At 37.4% G+C, this 21,428-nt stretch overlaps 3 protein-coding genes across 4 annotated transcripts; all 3 read right to left on the bottom strand.

Annotated features, from left to right (window-relative positions):
• Nucleotides 1-2,506: 2,506 nt before the first annotated feature.
• On the bottom strand, nt 2,507-7,036 carry LOC147403370 (multiple organellar RNA editing factor 2, chloroplastic-like). Its single transcript, XM_086438930.1, has 4 exons — nt 6,543-7,036; nt 5,521-5,618; nt 5,373-5,438; nt 2,507-2,873 (listed from the first exon to the last, which is right to left on the bottom strand). Exons 1-4 carry the CDS (start codon nt 6,959-6,961, stop codon nt 2,731-2,733), a joined length of 726 nt encoding a protein of 241 aa, XP_086295056.1. The 5' UTR covers nt 6,962-7,036; the 3' UTR covers nt 2,507-2,730.
• Nucleotides 7,037-7,839: 803 nt separating this feature from the next.
• On the bottom strand, nt 7,840-16,011 carry LOC147403369 (protein unc-13 homolog). Its single transcript, XM_086438927.1, has 5 exons — nt 12,733-16,011; nt 10,851-11,729; nt 9,734-10,183; nt 9,449-9,635; nt 7,840-8,988 (listed from the first exon to the last, which is right to left on the bottom strand). Exons 1-5 carry the CDS (start codon nt 13,252-13,254, stop codon nt 8,012-8,014), a joined length of 3,015 nt encoding a protein of 1,004 aa, XP_086295053.1. The 5' UTR covers nt 13,255-16,011; the 3' UTR covers nt 7,840-8,011.
• A 276-nt stretch (nt 16,012-16,287) lies between these two features.
• Nucleotides 16,288-20,969, bottom strand: LOC147403368 (heterogeneous nuclear ribonucleoprotein 1-like). Of its 2 annotated transcripts, XR_015177477.1 has the most exons (3): nt 20,606-20,969; nt 17,626-18,848; nt 16,288-16,633 (listed from the first exon to the last, which is right to left on the bottom strand). XR_015177477.1 is itself a non-coding variant. In XM_086438929.1 (2 exons), exons 1-2 carry the CDS (start codon nt 20,825-20,827, stop codon nt 17,739-17,741), a joined length of 1,332 nt encoding a protein of 443 aa, XP_086295055.1. In that variant the 5' UTR covers nt 20,828-20,969; the 3' UTR covers nt 17,398-17,738. The 2 variants fall into 2 exon arrangements, 1 of the variants encoding a protein (XP_086295055.1); XM_086438929.1 differs by lacking the exon at nt 16,288-16,633 and having other exon boundaries at nt 17,398-18,848.
• Between the last annotated feature and the right edge of the window lie 459 nt (nt 20,970-21,428).

The raw sequence follows: 21,428 nt of genomic DNA, 5'->3' as shown, positions 1-21,428 counted from the left end.
TAACAGTAATATCCCCTGAGCATTGAACCTATTATAACTGTATGTTTTTTTTTTTTTTTAAACTATTAAGTAAGAATTGGACTGTTGGTATTATATGACTTCAAAAATACATCTTTAAAATCCTTAACAAAAAAAAAAAAAAATAGAGGATATTCTCCTATTTATTTCCTTCCAAATATCCCAACACGTGCAAGTAACACTAAATCGAAGAAGGCAAAATTGATCAAAGGGTTCTTTTCTGATTGGGAAACACATTCAAGTAACACTATTGGAAGATTTCTACACTAAAAATCAATCTTTTAAAATGATTTTGACCATTCAATTTGTATGATATTATTTGCATATTCTTAGTTCATCAGTAATATTTGGAAACAACGTCCAACTAACTGTAATAGATGATCAACTTCTTTATTTACTTTTGAATGACAAGGAAAGCAATGATGGTTGATAGTTGATACCACGGCCTAGGTTTAGATCCCACCTTCACCATCTAAGAAATTAGAGTATAATCCCTTAGGAACATCCTCAACAACGATTCCATCAAATAACCCTTTAACCGATTCTTCAACATCTGCGTTAACTTTAATCACATAAAATATTCGGTTGTTTCTTTCCCTCCAGCATAAATAAATTGAAGCAGTGAATGTCACATTGAGCATGCGGCTAATGATTTTGCTTGGAAATCTCACACTGTTAAGCACCAAAAGTTCTTCATCAATAGAACCAGACCTCATATGCAAAATACCAATCTTTTCTGCACAGCCAACCAAGCAATGAAGGAGAGCCTCGGCATGTTCTTCCCCCAAATGTACTTTTCCAATCCACCCTCCTTATATCATCAATCATAGCCAAATAAGCTGATTTAGAGGTAAATCTACCATTAGCAGTTAATTCCCAAACAACTCTATCCTCCAAAATACCCTTGGAAACAGGCTCGCTACAAACCAAATTTTTTACATCATTATATGGAGGAGGAAAGATCCAATGATTTTCAAATACAAAATCACTAACTTTTGCATCAAAGCTGCTGTCAAACTGATTAATGACTTAATTTCCAAAACCAGAAATAATACTTCTAGCATCAAGCCAAGGATTCCTCAACTTAAAGTTATTTTTACCATCACCAAGAATCAATTGGGTGTGCTTCATATTAAATTCAGGAGCTTTTGGAATACCCCTCCATGCCCAAGAGGCATTATTTGGAGCCGAACAACTCCAAACATCTGCATTAGTCAAATATCTCCTCTTCATCCATTCAGCCCACATACAATTATTTTCCACCATTCTCCAAAACAGTTTAGCCATGCCAAGTCTATTGCTTTCCCTAGGATGATGAGTGCCTAAGCCTCCTCTATCAAAAGGTTTACAAATCTTACTCCAATTCACAAGATGGACTGTACGATCAAGGGAAGGACCACTCCATGGGAAATTATTCAAGATATTTTCTATTTTTTTCCAATTCACAAGATGGACTGTACGATCAAGGGAAGGACCACTCCACGGGTAATTATTCAAGATATTTTTTATTTTTTTCAAAATTCACTGGGATGTTGAAAGAAGCTGATCAATAGACTTAAAAGCTTGAAAGAACAGACTTAATTAATGCTAGCCTTCCTGCATTAGATAGCTAGTTAGCATTCCAACCCTCTACTCTATGACTAACTAAATCAATAAGAGGTTGGCACAAGGAACTTAACCGAGTTGAATAAAGTGACAACCCCACATATCTAATCGGAAAAGAACCTTTACCAAACCCAAGAATAGTCAAAGCCACTTACTGGTTTTTACAAGACTCACTGAAAAATACATTACTTTTAGAGTCATTGACTTGGAAGACCCAAAAGTTCATGAAACAAGGAAAGCACTTCTTTGATATTATGAAAAGAATCCCAATCATTCTAGGAGAAGATAAGCACATCATCCGCGAAAATCAAATGAGACAAACCCTGGGTACCTAAAACAGTCGGATTTAAAATGGACCCTGCCTCTACTGTCTGCTGGTATAAACAAGAAAAAGCCTCCATTGCATGAATGAATAAATAAAAAGATAGGGGATCGCCCTGTCTGAGACCACATTCACTTCTAAAAAAACCATGAGAAAACCCATTTGGTAAGGACCAAAAAAAACTAGGATCTGACACATTCCATCACCAGATTTAACCCACCCTATAAGACAACACAATTGGATTAGAATAGCCTTCTAAAAAAGACCAGTTCACACAATCATAAGCGTTTCTGATATTTATTTTAGCAGACTTCAGATGAAAATTATGGACCATCTCCTGGGCAAGAATGATATTATCTTGGTTTTTAGTGTTTTTATAGTTAAATAAATGATTTTTAACGTTTATGATTAAAAAATATTTTTTTGTGCTCAAACAAATTTCAGATAGATATAGACTTCCCAATAATCCCCAACTCACATAAATCATGTTGTCTAGTCTTCCATTGCAGACCTGCCTTAAATATAGTCAGAATAACAGTTTGTACAGATTACATATAATCATGTTAAAAAAAAAAACATTAGCAATATATTAAAAGTCTTGGACTAATCAGAACAAACATGTTTGAACAGGATTGGAGCACAACTACATAATTCAAGTCCACTACCAGATCTTAGTGAGATATAACCATGTTTTACCAAGGCTTAACATTAACAGACAAAAGCTATTCTTCCTTCCAAACCACAAACTTTACAGCTCAGCCATAATTCATGTAGGGGGGTTTCACTCATCGCTGGTTTTCTCTCCGCCTAACATATCGGGTTCTGTCATTGTATCTGGGTCTATCTTGGGCTCTCTGAGGCACGGGCTCCACCCTCCTCTGTCTCTCAGGAGATCTCTGAACTATCTCTCCATTCACAAGCAGTTCAGCTGTAAATCCAAATAAACATACAAACCCAGAACGATTAGCATGTCAATGTAACATAATATTTTTTTTGGATAAGTATAATATATTGAAAAAGAAAGGAAAAACAGCGTATAAGGAGGCCGAGAAAGCCTCTCAAACAACAGCAAAGTAATGGAAACTAAAACATTAATGGGTACATAAAGAATTCCATCTCAAAACAAAGTCATCAAAAGTACTCCCCGCAAACTCTATGTTTTGTTTTGACCAATGTAACATAATATTAAGAGGGGTGCTATCATGTTCAACGCATCAATTTTAATGTGAACAGCACGCATAATTCCTACATGTACTGAGAACGATATACTAACAAGTGACCACGACAGAAAATGATAAGGGGATATAATTTATGACCAATTTGTAAGCATTTGAGTGAAGTAAAATTACAGTATCAATACAGCTTCATGTTTATAAAATTGCTAGTAATTATGTACAGGAATGTCGCAAAGTTAAAACTGATCTAAAGATCCATGATAGAGAACAACAATGTAGGAAGAAGATGCTCCCAAAACAGTTGAGATTGGTAGAGTAGAAAAGATTTGAATAACTAAATTAAGCCACCTACCAATCATAAAGAGAAATCAAACTCTTACACTGGAGTACTCTACAAGTATTTAGGGGCACAAAATTGCATGTTTCATCTCCATTGGTCTGCAACTTCTATGAGAATGAGAAGCCAAGAATAGTTCAGAGAGGATTTTGACGTTGAGTCCACTAGCCTTCAAAACTAGACATTGCCTTTAAAGGCTTCTCTGCTTTGCTAAGATGGACTGAGCATACTTACTTATTTTCCCTAGTGTCCAGTAATTCAAATCAATCATGAAGCAGAATGTAATAGCTAAAGTTAAACCTTAACATCCACCGATCAACAAGCTATAAAATTGCATGTTTTAGCTCTACTGATCCACAACTCCAAAGAATGAGAAGCATAGAACAGTTGAGCAAGAAGTCTGATTTTAGTCCATTAGCATTCATAGCTAGACATTGCCTTTTAACAGCTTCTCCACTTTGCCAAGATGGACTGTACTTACTTCCCCTAATGTCCTGTGCAAATAAACCAAAAAGGTATAAAATTGCATGTTTCAGCTCAATTGGTCCGCAACTCCATCAAGTATGAGATGCCCAGAACAGTTGAGAGAGAAGTTTGATGTGAGTCCATTAGCATTCAAAGCTAGACATTGCCTTTAATGGCTTCTCAGCTTTGCCAAGATGGACTGAGCATCTTAACTTATTTTCCCTAGTGTCCAGTAGTTCAAATCAATCACTAAGCAGAATGTAATAGCTAAAGTTAAATCTTAACATCCACTGATCGACAATCTATAAAATTGCATGTTTCAGCTCTACTGATTCACTACTCCAAAATATGAGAAGCATTAGAACAGTTGAGTGAGAAGTTTGATTTGAGTCCATTAGCATTCAAAGCTAGACATTGCCTTTTAACAGCTTCTCCGCTTTGCCAAGATGGACTGTACTTACTTCCCCTAATGTCCTGTGCAAATAAACCAAAAAGGTATAAAATTGAATGTTTCAGCTCTACTGATCCACAACTCCATTAAGTATGAGATGCCGAGAACAGTTGAGAGAGAAGTTTGATGTGAGTCCATTAGCATTCAAAGCTAGACATTGCCTTTAGCGGCTTCTCCGCTTTGCCAAGATGGACTGAGTGTACTACTAAATTCTTCTTGCGACCAGTGCTTCAAATCAATCAATAAAGTAGAAATTCATAACTAATTAAACCTGAACATCCATAAGCTATAAAAATTGCATGTTTCATCTCTACTGATCTACCACTCCATCAAGTATGAGAAGCTTGGAATAGTTAAGAGATAAGTTTAATCTGAGTCCATTAGCATTCAAAGCTAGACATTGCCTTTAAGGCTCTTCCGCTTTGCCAAGATGGACTGATATCATACCCCTAATGTATGCATGCTCATCACCCATCCATGTCTTACTTTCCCTAGAGCTTAATGCTTGTGCTTCGAAACCACAAATAAATAGATATTTCATAAAATCATAATTCAAGATAATTGTAGCACCCCAGAAAATATAAAAATCTCACATCCCCTAGAGTCTAGAGCTTCAAATCCATGATAAGCACACAGTTCATACCTATTATAAATATTTATACATTGAAACCATAAAAAGAGTATGATAAATCTCTATCGATCTACAACTCCATTAATTGTAAGAATTCCAAAAACGATTAAGAGTGAGGTTTGATAAGACTCCATTAGCTTTCATAGCTAGATAATGCCTTTAAGGCTGTTCCACTTAGCCATCCACTAGAGTCTAAAGTCCACATAGAGATGGAAGCTAAATGTAAAATGTAATTAACCCATACTTACTGTGAGACAATATCTGTATATCAGATTATAATTAAAATGATAAAGTTATAGTAGTTGACTAGCTTCACAATGAGGCACGACAAAATTTGTTTATTTCTTCTCATGTCCTTAACAGTTTACCTCCATAGTCTTTGTTCTCAGCATCAACATAAGAATCTGGAAGGACAAACAGAACACCAGGCAGACCTGTAAATACAGAAACACACAACTCAGCAAAAACACAGCCCCACCAGATATTCAACAAATGTGGATTGTGAACCACACAAACCTTCAAGCTTATTAGAGGTCTCCTCATCAATCTCACATCCGAAACCGAAATACCTCTCACATGAAACATTGTAAATCTTCTTCTTTGCTTCCTCTTCACTGATGTATCATAACATTTGAAACACAGAATATAAACAAGACAAAATTAAAAAGTAAAATTTTCATAAAAATCACAGGAAAATAATATAAATTGATACTAGGATGCACATTTCTTGTATGATGTGTAAGGTCTTATGCCTGATAGGTGAGTGAACATGTGTTTCCGAAGAAAACACATAATCTCCTACAAGCCAAATTAATGGATAACTCTTAATTCTGCGTGATTAAGTGTACCCCTGCAAGAATTATCCTTGTATCCAAACACACCCAAAAGGAATAAATGAAAAGATACAGAAACCCCAAAATCTAACAAAGAACAAACACGTGCACACATTTTACTTCCAACAACCTTATTTAGTGTTTGAATTCAAGTATCTCAAACTATCCTTGAATCCAAACATTCCCAAAAAAGAAGAAATGAAAAGATCCCGAAACCCCAATACCCCAATATCCAACAAATAACGTACAGAAAAAAACCCTAAAGACATAAAACTAAAACCTTAAACCCTAATCTGAAGTTCTGAGAAAAAAAAATCGATCTTTCACTCTCCCACACACATTTTACCTTCCAACAACCTTAGTTAGGGTTTCAATGTAAGTAACTGAAACTATCCTTCTATCCAAGCACTCCCAAAACGGAAAAACAAAAAAACAAATAAATCCAAAAAAACCCCAAATACCCCAAAATCCAACAAATAACATACAGAGAAAAACCCTAGAGACATAAACCCAAACCTTAAACCCCTGAAATTCCAAGAAACAAATTTGAATCTTTCACTCTCTCTCACACAAACATTTTACCTTCCAACAAATAACATACAGAGTACTAAACCCTAAAGACATAAACCCCAAATCTTAAACCGTAATCTGAAATCTTGAGAAACAAAATCCAATATTTCACTCTCTCTTGCACACACATTTTACCTTCCAACAATCTTGGCTAGGGTTTGAATGTAACAATCGATCATCTGCTGCTTAGTCGCACCCTCACCACCGGGATTCTCCATGACAATGAGCCAATGCTCGTAATCGCAACCAGGGAAAAGCGGCGCCATTTCGGTCGGTGGCCGGTCACTGAAGTTTGACCCAGAGTTCAATGGTGAGTAAGCCGAGTCCCCACCAGACCGGTGAACCCTACAACGAACCTGGTTCAACCGGATGGCTTCTGGCGCGACGACACGCACCGAGTGAGAGATCGAGAATGAAGGTCTCCTGAGTCGAAGAGTTGGGAAGGGAGAGGCTTGAGCTAAAGAAGAAGAGAAGAAGAGGCGTCTGGGGAGGAACAGAGAGGGTTTGGAGGCGATGGATCGAACTATGGATGCAGCCATCGTTGCAGCCGCCATTACTATGGGTGGGTTAGGGTTTACGAGAGAGAAGAAGAAGAAGATGAAGAAGAAATGAGGGTTTTAGGGGATACAGGAGGTATTTATCTTCTCCTGCTCAATTTTTCGTTTTTCAGGGTGATTTAGATATTAGACCCTCTACGTTTTGATGAATATTTGAGATATCCTATGTTTTGAAACTTATGACATACCCCCTTGACCTCAGTCTTCTCTTACAGACAAATAAAATGACCTAATTACTCTCATTTTCAATATCTAGCACAAAAACCCTTGATTTTTCACCCTAAAATCTGTCATTTTCAAGTCCTTAAACCTCTACAATTAACTATTTTGAATCTATTAAACCTCATCTCCAATTCATGTTTTCATTCTCACCTTAAGTCCTATAGAAAATAGTGGATTTTTTTAAATCTAAAATTCAATCATCTTCTACTTCTTCAAAAATCCTATTTCATTATCTAGTCTTTGAAGATTGAAGTGGGTAAAATTTTAAGACTATAGATGATGGTAAAGATTATTAATCGAGAGGTTGAAGATGAGACTTAGTTTTATAAAGAAAATCAAAGGTTAGAGGTTGAAGATGAGAGTATTCAGGTACTTTTTCAGGATATTATAGAAAACCGAGGTAAAAGGATCCCCCTTCAATGGGATAAAGCTTTAATGATGATGACAATAAGATTTCAAATTAAAAAAATAATAATAATAATAATATTCAAAATCGAGGTTAATTTTATCATTTATATTAGCGAGTTTAATGACTATTTAGATTAAGAATCAACTCTAACAACCACTATAAAATACCAAAACTAGTACAAAAGCATACTCAACCCCAAACACAAATCTTGATATAATATACTAAGAAGCCAAACTACTGATACTAGCATTCCCAAACATTTCATTTCTATTCTTCCTTGGTAAACATGGGAAAAACAATAATTAATGGCAATGAAACCATTTATGATTATTAAATTTTGTGACTTAGAACCCAACATCATTTTCCATCACATCACAACAAGGCTCTTGCCACTTGTACAAATAAATCATCTTTCTTCACCTTCTCTTTGCTAACTGAAAGGTCTTCTTCAGAAAGCGATTCGCTGTACTATCGTTCCTATAACACAGCACCCTCAAGATCGTATTTGGATCGGCTCTGTTCCACCTACCTGTTGTCGGAGGCATCGGCACCTTTTGCCCAACACCCACAACACCAAGCCCACTCACTTCGCACGCCACAATACTGAAGTCTTCCACCAATTGCTCCGTACTCTGACCCATCAGTCCCACTACCCCTTCCACCGTCTCTGCTTCCTTTTCCACAACTTCCTCGGTCATCAAACCCTCCCCACATGTGCAAAAGACACGTTTAAGGCTATCAAAGTCCTCCTCAATCATCTCGTGGTCTGACAATAAAAAGGCTCGGTTACTCCCCCCGGCAAGCAATACCATAAGATAAGCCTCAAAAGTGGCCTTCATCACTGATTTTACAGCTAGAGGTTGAGCACGATCCATGAGGATTGCAGCTTGGAGTGTGAGGTTTTGCTTGAGTGTACGCAATGCAGGACGTATACGTGCATTGGCAACATCACCCGAGTAGAGGCTATCATAGAGGATGAAAGTTGAGTCAAGGAAGATAAGACGGTAAGCAGCTACTTCCGAGACACTTTGTAAAGCTGCCTGAATGGAGGACCGAGCAAGGTCAAAGTACGAGGTTGAAGTCACAAAATGTCGGCCACTATTAGATAAGCGGTTGCGAGGCAATGGGTTTTGGCGTACAGAGAGGGAGAGTGACTTATCGATGGAGTGGAGGTGAGAGAGGATGTAATGAAGGGTGTTGAGGCGGATATAAAGGCGTTGTGTGCCACGGCTCATGGATGGGCGAGGGTGGTTACCATCTGTCAACCCACCTCGATACATGTCTTCCACCCCAACATTGCAAGGACTTGCTTTCTTCCAAAGCTTGATAAATTTCGAGTCGTGGTTACATCTTGTTAAAGGGGGAAGAGGAGGGATATAGTTTTGCTTTGATCCTAAGAGCATATAAACAAAAAGGACGTAAAAGTTATAATTGTTGGGTTTATCACAAAGAAAACACAAGTCTCATAGAACATCTAAGAGTAACTCCAACGGGAATATCCAAAAATGACTAACCATTCCATTATGGATAGTCATTTTGGATATTCAAGGGGTATGCACTCCAACAATGCCATTCAAATGACTATCCATAAATATTTTAATATTTTTTAATTGAGATGGAGATGGCTAGTGCGTTGGTCCTAAAATCCGAAATGACTCTCCAAAATAGCAGTAGAGGAGATGGAGAACCCAAACTTGCTAGCCAAAATAGATAGTGAAAATCCCACTCTCCAAGATGGATAGTGTGTTCGAAACACATTTTGGATTTGGCTCTCCAAAACGGCAGTTGAGAGGGGATGACGAGTACATTGGAGTTGCTTTAAGCTCACAAACATATGGAGAGGGAAGTCTTACCACATGATGCAATAAATGAAGTGTAGTCTTGGAAGAGAGATTCTAATCCATCTGCAAGATCTTGAACTAAATCATCAGAGATGGAAATAGGGATTTCAAAGAAGTCGTCCACGGTTTCCATGGCAAGCTTCATTATTTCCACGGCTGATTGTGCATATGGCTCTGTTTTGGACTTTGGGTTCCATGTCTGACATACAAAGACATAACACACTTGCAAATCATCAAGACTAATGTAATTTTGTACTTCAAACTCAAACCATTAGTAGATAAAAAATTAAAACTTACCTCAGTTTCTTTAGCTCTACCAAGAAACTCCCTCCCTCTCTTCAACCTCTGATCTATCCATGTTTTTAAGAGGTTCAAAATGATGGAATCAACCTCATATGGAACCATTTCCCTTATGATCACCTTGCCTCCGTCTTCGCAATCCACAGAGGCTTCAACCACCATTTGAACTAAATCCTTCTCTAGCTTTCCAGCTCTCTGCAAGACCCCGATCGTCTCATTCGTTAACATGGACACCCCAGCTAAGTACTGTTTTAATACAACTCCGTAGCAGTTATGAAGGGTCAAAGCCGCAACACCAGCTGCAATGGGGTGCCATCTCTTGAGTATAGGACTGAAGCTTTCCTTTTCTTTCATGGCCAATTCCTCTGTTTCTTTGGCTAATTGAATGAGGGCTTCACATGTCTCTTCTTCATCAATGGTCATGCTGTTGGCCACATTTTCTAATATCTTTTGATCATAAAATAGCCAAAACAACAAAAAAGAGAACAAATATATGGTATTAGTTATTTAGACTTAAATAGAATTGAAAGGTGGAACAAGATTCATTCAGTCCACCCCAAAATTTTGGGATAATGCTTTTGATTAGCACAAGTTTCTTAGGATACATTCGGTACAACTTCTGGTGAGCAGATTTGACTTTCCCACCCGTCAAAAGAGCATTTGATTCCCAAAATTTTGTTTGATATGCACTCGGCTTTGGAATACTTGCTGAAGGCATAAGCCAAAAGCCAAAAGAGGACTAGAAGCCGAGGTTGCTTGGACCCATTATTGGTTTCTGGCTTTTGTGGGAATATGGATGGTAAAAAATCTACAAGTTTTTTGGATGAAAAATGTCACCAAATTTTGAAGCAGATGATTAAATATGCTCGAAAAATTTTCAAGGGTTGTTACTCCTATTATTTGAGGGGCATTTTAGTTCACAATCTAGAATGCAAAAAAAAAAAAAAAAAAAACAGCTTTTCACCAAATGCCGCACAGCTTCTGGAAGCACTTCTAGACCAAAGAAAAGCACTTCCGGAACACTGTCAGCAAACAATAGATGTCGCAACATGATTCTTATAGAAGTGATAAGCAATTCTATTGAAAGGGGAGCTGCCTGTGGTCGAATACGAACCTTAGCAAACGCATTTCTCAATGATGATCTTATGTAAGAATACACCTTATTCCCTGTGGAGTCCGCCGTTGAATCCCCTCTCTCCTGTACCACACCAAGGTTCGATGCGTCTTCGTCCAATATCCTTGTAGTCGATAATGCCAACGGTAGAAGGTTCTCCATCAACCCGGCCGTCCCCTTCTGAAAGCTCTCATGATAATCAAGAAGTCTCTTCTCCGACCATGTTTGCATCGAAACCAAAGCGGACGACAACATCTTAACATATATAACTTCTCGATCTACTTTCTTCATGTCGTTAGCCACTTCAGCTAACATAGCAAGAGAAGCACATAAAAGGTCTTGTTCGGTTTGTGCCGTTGCTACATATTGTTGGAATAGTACCCAAGTAAAACACACATTGTGAATCAACTTGTTGATTCCTAGTATGGGCCATGTCTTCTTCATGGGCTCCCACAACTCGTCGATCTCATCAAGTACTAATGTCTTGTCCTTGAGATCGAAAATTGAGTATAAGAGAGAGATGTATAAGTGAATGTTGATGGGGAACCCATCGGCCCAATGACACACCTCTGAGGGTGCACCTTTAGCACTACGGCATGACAATGAGACCACGCAATTGCATAAAGTTCGAATGGTTTCGGAGTTTTTGCTAGTATCAATGGGCTTCTTCTCAACCTCATGGACAATGTCACAGAGCTGCATTGCAAACGAGTCGGATCGATCTAGTGGGATGGAAGGATAGAGAACGAGACCCGCTTCGAGAATTTTGAGTTGGCGCTTTTGCCAGAGATGATACTCATGGGCATCACTGAATTCAGATGGTTTTAGGTGGCGGAGGAGCTCAAGTGGGAGGATGATGGTCTCTGCTCGTCTACCCATCTGTTTAAAATGATATAACAGTGATGGTGAGTTCGTTATAATTAGTTTATTGATCACAAGCTATTTTTTAAGACTCATCTTAGTCAACTAGCGAAGTTTGAGGTGACTCACTACTAAACCTAGTTTGGAACAATTCATCAAATTGACTTATAAACTTGGCTTGATGAACTAAAAAATGGGTGAGTCGGATTAGAGACTTGACCGGGTAATAGTTTTCTTTTTCAGGAAATCTTTACTATCATAATCAAAGAAGAGTGAGTGTTGTTGACACAAATTCACATTAATAAATATTTTTTAAATTAAAGAAATAACCTTTCAAAACAATCTCTTAAATTAATCATTTAGATAAATACTAGTTTGTATAACTCACGTGCAAAATCACGTATCATCAGAGTTGAAATGATCATATTTATAATATATAAAACAAAATAAAAAAAATATTTCTTGAAGAGTAATAAAATGTACAATGGTAAAAAATATTTGAAAATAATACAATTTTCATATTTGAAAATGCTAAACTTTTGGGAAAATTAATATATTTACTTGAATCTAGTAGGTTTTTATATTTAACCTTGATGATCTTCTCTAATAATCATCAAATGAAAAAATGACCTAAATACCCTCATCTTCAACATGTCACCAAAAAAAAAAAATCTTACAAACTAGTCATCTTAAACCACCTGGGTAAAGTATTTCATGGTACTCTGCTGGTTCAATATTTAAACCTAAAAAAAAAAAGATAGAATTTTTTTTTATGTAAAATATGAAAAGAAAATTTTAGATTTTCTACAGTTTCAGGATTGGCAACGAGGTTATTTTGGTCATTTTCTCCTTAGTAATTAGAGAAGAGCAAAGTCAAGAGTGGTCATATATTAAGTTTGAAAACACAAGGATCAAGGAGTATCAATATTCCTTCCCAATTCCCAAATCTCAAGCGCATAATAGCAAAATCCAAATCAATAGAAGCTACCATGCGCACCACCACTAACGTTAACGTACGTACCTGGCCAACAAGAGTCCTCATAAGCGTTTTTCTAAGTCGGTTGTCACTCTGGTCCGACACCTTCATTTGCTGCTTCATAATCTCCGCTGACGTCATCGGTCTCCTTAGCTTCATCTGGCTCGAATTAGCCAAGCTGAAGTGCGCGGTTGGTGACGAAGGATTCGAACCATAACCAGAACTCTTCTTCGATGACAACCGCTTCACAGTCTTTAACCCAAGTGCCCTCTTTATTCTACTCCCTCTCGTCGTCGTCCCTACTCCTCCTCCACCTCCACCTCCATTACCTTCTCCGCTATCTTGCACCGATGGGTAGTACGAGAAGGCATTCTTACCTCCAAACCCTGGAGATGATCGACACGCAGTGAAGAAGATCTCGTACGCCGCTTCTCTTAGATCGTCTCGACCTAGGCCATCGATTTTACCGAAAGGCCATTCGAGATCGAAATCGATTTCATATTCTGATCTGAATGTGGAGAAGGATTCTGCCAGGGATTCGCGACGGGAGTGATGGCGAGGACCCATGGTTGGGAGTGGAGGGAAGGAGAGGGTTGTGGGTCAGATTCTGGCGATGGGGTTTCGTCAGATATCCGGCGCAAGGGGAAAATGTAGGGTTCTTCTTCTCGGCATTTTTTTTATTTTTTGTGGAGGAAGGGTGTGAGGAGGGGGGTGTTATTAGTTGTGTGCCAGCGAAGGAAATGAAGAAGAGCGAAGAAGGTGGAGGAGAGACAGCTAAGCCCAGAAACGGAGCCAGAGAGAGAATTGGTTTTTCGTCTCTAAATTTAGTTAGGCCTTCGCTAAATTTAGCGGAAGCTTTTCTCTTCTCCATGCTGTCTGCGTAGCAAAAAAAAAAAAAACAACAAATCTTGGGAGGAGCTACCATTGGCACTCTTTAACTTTTATTTATAACACTCTCTTAAATTATTTATCGCACCGCAATTAGTGATTAAAACACACCGTTTATTTGGCTCAATTTAGAGAGTTACTATTGCCACATCAAATTTTACTAATGCCACGCCTGGTGCAATTCGTTGGAGATTTTACATAGGAACTGGTGCGGCATTAGTAAAAGTTGGTGTGGCAATAACAACTCTCCTCAATTTATTATCTCAGCATTATAAGACTCGTTCAAATAATTTCAGTAGTTGTTTGCATCTCAAATAAAAACTTATAACCCAAAATATAACCTATGAACTCGTGGGTTTATTTATTTTACGATGAATCTCCAGCATTTATCATCTTTATAACCTGTGAACTCGTGGATTTGTCACTTGTAATACCTGCAAACTCGTAGATATACCAAGCAAATTCATTGAGTATAAAAGTGATGAATTCACTCAAAATGCATGTTATGAATTTAAATGAACAATGATCCAAAATCGAAAAAAAACTTTTCTGATAATCTAAAAGACATTTGAGACACTGCATCCGACCAAAGAAAATCACAGGATTCCTAGAGATGAATGTTTATTTTTCTAGAGATTCATTATATTATGAAGTCTGGGGATATCATTCTCATATGTTCCAACAGATTTGCATGTTTTTCCTATAGTCGAGGTAACTATTATCTAATATTGAGGGTGTGTGCCACATGACCAAAACAGTTGCATCCGATCGTTTAATTTTAAAAAACTTCATGACCGTCCATTTTCAAACACTTTGATTAGAGAATATTTTTTATTATTTTATAAATCTCATCTGAACCATCAGTAGAAGAGGGCTGAGTTGTTATTTTATTTTATCAATGTGATGGGCTACAAGAAAAACGGAGTACAGAGGATCTGCTCCATTAGTAAATTAGAAAAGTAAAAAAAGTTACTACTGATCTCTAATAAAGTTATGTTTCTATCTTCTGTTTTCTAAAAAGAATATTAAAACTAATCTGATATATAATACATAAAAAAAAAGAGGAAGAGCAATGAGATCATGATCAACTCATGGTTTCAAACCTTGTCTGAGACACAGATGACTCACCAGTCGATATTGTTCTATAACGGTTAAGACATTCAATGTGAATAGTTTCCCAGAGTGTATTGTCTTGTTCGATAACTGAGATGGAACTGAAGATATTTTCAAAATCTCGTCTCAATCAATAAAATCAGATGTGTCGACCTATTGTTATAATTTTTTAATTAAAATAATTATTTTGTATAATTTAAATATTTATTTATCGAACTACAAATCTGATCTTGTAACCAATATTCTTCTAATCCACCCTTGAGCATTGGGCAGGGTTTATCTCAGCCTAAACAAGATGACTAAAACAAGTCAAACTTCTGAAATACCTTACCAGCACTCTCATAGTCGATCTAGAGGTTGAAGAGCTATTAAAACAAAGTCTGATATATTTTCTAATGAGCTTTTCGCTCACAAAAATCACCAATAAAAATCATTTTTAAAACACATTATTAGTACAAGATCGAGCTATCTAGGACTTTTAAGGTTCTCGGATCGAGCTATAAATGTAAATATTTATAATAAATATAACATTAACAGGCTGCATTTGGAACCCACATTTGTAATACACCACACCACACACACCCCATCACTTTGCTGAAAAGAAGAAAACTGTCGAGTTTCAAGTATTATTGAAATTCAACCAATCGTCAATTGAAGTCACGTGGGTATAAAAGGATACTTATTATCTATAAATGTTGAATTCAACCCAAGCAGAATTATCTAATCATGAGTTGAAGCTTAAACTAAACTTTCTTTCTTGTCCACCCCCCAATGGAATGACAGAAGAGTCAAGAACCTGCTTAGCAAGCCCTCGGTGACAGGGAAATAATCAAAAGATGTGTATGCGCAGAAGGTTTCAAAACCATTTTCCCCCCCTTTTTTGGCTACAGGAATGATCTTTTTAGAAAGGTTGATCAACTAAACTCCAGGAAGTGAACCCCAAGCCCTCCTCCCCCTCCTGCATGGCCTTTAGGAGGGCACCATCATCAGCTAACCTTGGATTTACCCCAAATTGCACTAAGATGGAGTGGATGAATCCATAACTCAAATATTCCATCGATCAGAGATATTTTTATAGATAAAGGGTTAGTGGTTAGCAAGATAAAGTTGGATTAGGGCTTAGACCCATAGTTCAGTTGATATGAACCTAGGACGTTGGAACAACACTAACACACTTCTGACCAACTTAGCTAAGTTAACACTTTGGAGTTTAGTTTTTTTCCAAAAAATTTTGACACTTCCACTCCCAATAACTATGTTTGTATCTTTACTAATAAAACTTTATATGATTAACAATGAAAGCACTCTGCTGAGTTTCGACAGGCTAATGAGAAAGGGGAAACAATAAATGGAAAGGAAACTAATAAAGATTAATTAACAATGAAGTATATAAAAGGATTACCATGTTTTGAACTAGGTGTGTAGCATTTAATGAAGGAAGATTGTACTACTACGTAAAACACTTTAATAACCAAAACACCTTCTATAACACCAGATACCGCACAAGAGATCAAAATCGATAAGTTTAAATGACATTATTTTCTGGTATCTACCAAATCTACCACGTTCTCAGCTAGAGGTATTGAGAGAGAAAAAATGGTAAAGAAGTGTAAGAATGGAATATATTTATAGAAACATGGATAGAAGTTGTCTTAAGCAGAACCTATTCAAATGCAAGCTAACTACTTGTCGAGTAAACATACCAAACATGGTTAAAATTTCATGACTGGAGCCCATCACATCCTGTTTGGAAGATTGGAATTTTCGTAAAATGAAGCAACCGCTTTGAAAGATTTGACATTGTGGCTAGCCTGGCCTGGCCTGGGGTTATAATGCATAAAAGTCAATAGCGCGAATCCTGCATTTCATGCCACAGACCCATTAAAAATCTTTGAGATCAACCCACAAGGATAGAGACTTCATTGATGGCGGCATCTCTCTCCTCCTGTACAACAACGGCAAATACAGGAGGAAAATGATTATGACGTCAAATATCTCAACTATCACTATGTTTACCGCTACCTATTATGCATCAAATATCTCAACCATCACTATGTTTATCGCTACCTTAATGCATCAAATATCTCAACTATCACTATGTTTACCACTACCCATTATGCAGTAATCAAGCCAAGTGGCATAGTGCTCCACATACATTACCAAGAAGCCTTCCAATATATCTACATATCTACCACTACTACACATTTTCTTGTAAAATGGGATAGGGTTTGTAGTCTCAAGGCGATAACATAGTATCAAAAATACCTATTCCGGGTATTACCCACCCACCAGCCAAGGGAATTTAAACAAATAAAGATCCCCAGTCTAGTCCTCCATACCGAGATATATCATGAGAACTATAAGTTGGTTTGTGATCTCAGTATCAACTGGTTGGCCCCAAAAAAGTAATCTTTCTCAATGAAGTCCGTTGATTAGGACAAAAATGTATCTCCCTTAGGAATAGTTTGGGGAGTAGGTTGTGATCAGTGTCTGCTTTTTCTGTTTCTCTTGTTCTTTTTGTACTCTTTGGGTTGGCCATCTCGACCTCCCTTTTCAAATAATATATCTTTCCTTATCAAATATATATATATATACTTCCTAGTCATCGACAAAGAAAAATTACTGATTCTATCACTATCAATCATATGTGCTTCTAATCATAAAACGTTGTGGTACTCAAGCTGCCAGATATATGCCAATGCTCCAAGATTAAGAAAATTAACTATCTTCCAAGCACACAAAGATAGAATTTAAGCTACTCTAGCTTTAAAACTAGAGAAAAGGAAAAAGCTCCAAATAAGCTACCAGACACAACCAAGCACACCAAATATAATACTACAGATTGAAAGCAAATACCAAGAAAGGTGTCTAAATTACTATTCAAGAACTAATAATTGGATACTAGCAAAATAGCAACTACTGCAAAAGCAATCCGACCCGTGATAAAATCAGCTGTCGTCTTCCGAGATCCATCCCTCTATGCGGATAAGATAAACAAGCACAACTGATGAGTGCAATAGAGGTTCTACTGAAACAAGGACAGGAGGATACTACTGTTGGGCCTGCCTGGAATGAGAGCCACCATATCCACCACCATAAGCCACCTGCCCACCTTGAGGTACATTCACCTGGCCGGCCCCATAATTCCCGGCTTGTGAAGGATCAGACCTCCAAACTGCATTTGGATAACCCGAATTGGAGTCACTATAGCCACCCCCCATGTAACCACCACCCGTTCCCTGTAAGTCTCCTCCACCAGCACCAGCAGCATTGCTATTTGGGGTGCCACCAGCACGCCCTCCTGCTGCACCATAGCCGCCACTTGGGTTAGCATAAGATCCATCACTCCCACCATAACCATATCCTTGATTCCCATAGCCAGCACCACCACTTGGAGATTGACCTGTTTGTGCAGAAACAGTGCCACCTACACCTGAGGCACTCCAAGGTGTTGCAGTCCCATAGCCTGTATTCACACCATAGGCCGCAGAAGGAAGCTGAGAGGCCCATGGGCTTCTTGCAGCACCGGGTGGACCACTCGCAACAGGACCACCATACCCAGCATTGGAACTAGGATAGCCACCAAAACCACCATAACCAACAGCATTATTTGCTGCACCATACCCATAGCCTGGTCCGGGTCCACCATACCCAGAAGAACCATATGCTGGAAAACCACCTCCCGTTGCCTGAGGCTGCATGTACCTATTATTATCCATTCGACCATCGTACGCACCAGTGTTGGCACCAGAAGCACCATAACCTTGATAACTCCCACCACTCGATGAACGGCCACCTCCACCCCCAGAGTTTAACTCTTTGGGAAGAGCACGCTTAACTTCCACAGATTTACCATTCAAGTCATGAAAAGTTTTGTGTAGAACTCTATCGACTGCTTCTTCAGTATCGAAGGAGATGAAACCAAATCCACGAGGCCGTTGGGTACTCTGATCATACATAATTACTACATCTGTTACATTACCATAGGCCTCAAAATACTGACGAAATCCTTCTTCAGTTAAAGTGGGAGGTAACCCTCCTACAAAGATCTTCTTTGTCTTAATATTACCACCACCACCTCCAAAGGTTCTACCATTAGGGTTTCCAGATCTAGGGTTGGTGTGTTGTTCTTCCCTTGATAATGCCCTTTTAGCTTCTACCTGAATTGCCAAAGCAAAGGGTTACACTGAAGAAAGGAAGGATACTTAGGGACATAGAAAAAATAGCAAAAGACCATAACAAGTTCGTTCTTTGTGGATATTACAAAACTAAGTACCCTCAAAGAGAGGCTGGGAGTATCGAAAACCTCCAAATTGAGTTAAAACCCATATAATTTACACTCCAATATTAAGTGAAAAACACATTTTCAAATTAAATATTAATAAGAAAAAGCAGCAACCAATTCTTTCGCTTTCTTTTAATTATGTGTGGATTTTATTGAAGAGAAACAATAAACCAACACACAAAATGCATAAGAAAAAAAAGAAGAAGAAAGAACGTTTTCAAGTCTATATACACAAAAGAACACAAATGACTGAATTCCCAACCATCATCAACAAATGAAATGTAAATTCTCCCAACATCAAAATCATTAAAGCATTATCCCAAAATTTTGGGGTCAGCTGAACAATTCTAGTCCTAACATACAGCTTTGCCTAAATCTACGCTTTCTATTAACTCATGTGTGTTCATATCCACTCTCATTACATCAATCAATGTTCTTTTTGGCCAGCATTTTGTTCTTTTAGAACTTTCAACTTGTACAGTCCTTTTAAAATCGGACTGTAATAAGCCTTCACTGAGAATGACCTAACCATTTCAATTCACTTTCCCTTAGTTTCTCACCTATAGGACTACTATTATAATTTGTCGAATGCATTCATTTTTTATTTGATCTTTCTAGTTTTTCCACCCAACCATCTCAGCATCTCCTCACCTCATCTACGTTTCAAACAACACAAGAAATAAAAACTCTAAAAATCCAAAGATTCATTGCTTGGGTTAGTAGGTATCAATTCAAACCTGAATGAATTTCCAAAGAACAAGATAACCAAAAGTAACTACAACGGAAACAAAAGAAAAAATAAAAAACAAAAACTACTTGATTGAAAAAACAGTACAATATGAACAATTTAAGAAACAGTTAACCACATAACAATCAAGCAACAGTTTTCAACAACGCGGAGTAGATTATAGATTAACAAACAAATATTTGAATTTGCAACTAAGAAATTGCCAGTGCATAAGACTAAATAATCCAAAAAATCATCACCCCACATTTTATCACGCAGTAACCATCAGGAAATTAAAATAAAAATCAGACAAAATGAGGAAATTAAGAAAACCCAATGCCCCAGCACATGACCCAAACAAGCAAAATAGAGACAAATAAGAGGGAACCCATCTTAGATAAGAACAAAAAACAAACTTCAAAACCCTAGAAATGAAAACAATGAGAAAATGCAAATAAAAAATATGAAAATATTGATACCCATCACAGATAATGAAGAAATTACAAAGACCCAGAACAAAAAGGAAATCTATGAGAAAATCCATCTAATGGATCCATTGAGCCTAGAAGAAAAATTCAGTAGTAACCATCATTAAGTTAAAAATAAAAACCATAAGAATCGGATTCAATGAAAAATTTAACAAAACCGACATAAACAAGTAAATCCAATACCCCAGAAAATGATCCAAACAAGTCGAATAGAGAATAATGAGAGAAAACCCATATTATTTAAGAAAACATAGCAAAACCCTAGAAACGAAAACAAAGACAAAAAGCTAATAAAAAGGTCAACATAGATACCCATCAAAGATAATCAAGAAATAACAAATACCCAGAACCAAAAACAAATCAATGAGAAAAACCCATCAAATGGGTCAATTGGCACTAGATAATTGAATCACTCACAATTCTTCCATCAATGGTGTGTTGGTCCTGAAGAACACTATCGAGGACAGAAGGATCTGCAAAGCCAACAAATCCAAAACCTCTAGGCCTCCCTGTCGTCTTATCACGCATAATCACAGACTGCAACACCTCACCATACTTGCCAAAATACTCATTCAACTTATCCTCTGTTGTGTCCCATGAGATCCCTCCAATAAACAACTTCCCTTCGTCTGAATCCATCTTTATTCTTCTACTATTCTCTATGTGTCACTCTCACTCTCTGTAGAGGTGAGGAGGAAGAGAAGGATTCGAGCGTTTGTGCAAACCACGCCGACTTCGGATTTGAAGAAAAAATAGAGAATAACGACTCTGTCTACGAGTCTAGCTATCCTCTCCTCTCAGTTGGAAAAAGGTAAGAAAAAAAATGGGGTGATTTAGACATGCCCCTCCATGTTTTAGTTAATATTATAGATGCCCCATATTTTAAAACTGATAGCATGTCACCCTTGACCTAGGTTGGTTTTAGAGATTAATATAAAATGACATAAACACCCTTATCTTTAACCTTTGGAATCACAAAAAAGTTAGTGGGTTGGGTTAAGCCTAATTATCTTTGGGTCATAATCACAACACGTCTAACCCGTCTATTAAATGAGTGATATCTAGGTTAGGGATATCAGCTTGTTTATGTCTCCATTTTTTTTTTTCTAATTATCTTTTATTTTGATTTTATAGGTATGAGTTTGGAGGAGTGGTGATGAGAAGGATGGAGATAGATTATAGAATGATGCTTTTATAATTGTTATTTTTTACGTAGGAAGAAAAATATTATTTTTTTCTT

The sequence above is a fragment of the Akebia trifoliata genome, chromosome 4 (genome assembly GCF_017979445.1).
Source record: "Akebia trifoliata isolate Shusen 1 chromosome 4, ASM1797944v1, whole genome shotgun sequence".
Taxonomy (NCBI): Eukaryota; Viridiplantae; Streptophyta; class Magnoliopsida; order Ranunculales; family Lardizabalaceae; genus Akebia; species Akebia trifoliata.
Note: the sequence above shows the minus strand (reverse complement) of the source record. Positions and strands in the feature narration are given on the sequence as shown.

Bases quoted from the DNA above. Each gene is read 5' to 3' on its own strand.
- LOC147403370 (XM_086438930.1), bottom strand. From the start codon at position 6,961: ATGGCGGCTGCAACGATGGCTGCATCCATAGTTCGATCCATCGCCTCC. The intron at 5,619-6,542 runs GTAAAATGTGTG...ATGATACATCAG, and splicing joins CTAGCCAAGATTGTTGGAAG to TGAAGAGGAAGCAAAGAAGA. The intron at 5,439-5,520 runs GTTTGTGTGGTT...CTGTATTTACAG, and splicing joins GACCTCTAATAAGCTTGAAG to GTCTGCCTGGTGTTCTGTTT.
- LOC147403369 (XM_086438927.1), bottom strand. From the start codon at position 13,254: ATGGGTCCTCGCCATCACTCCCGTCGCGAATCCCTGGCAGAATCCTTC. The intron at 11,730-12,732 runs GTACGTACGTTA...CATTTTAAACAG, and splicing joins TGAGGACTCTTGTTGGCCAG to ATGGGTAGACGAGCAGAGAC. The intron at 9,636-9,733 runs GTAAGTTTTAAT...TTTGTATGTCAG, and splicing joins GTAGAGCTAAAGAAACTGAG to ACATGGAACCCAAAGTCCAA.
- LOC147403368 (XM_086438929.1), bottom strand. From the start codon at position 20,827: ATGGATTCAGACGAAGGGAAGTTGTTTATTGGAGGGATCTCATGGGAC. The intron at 18,849-20,605 runs GTGAGTGATTCA...TTGGCAATTCAG, and splicing joins ACACCATTGATGGAAGAATT to GTAGAAGCTAAAAGGGCATT.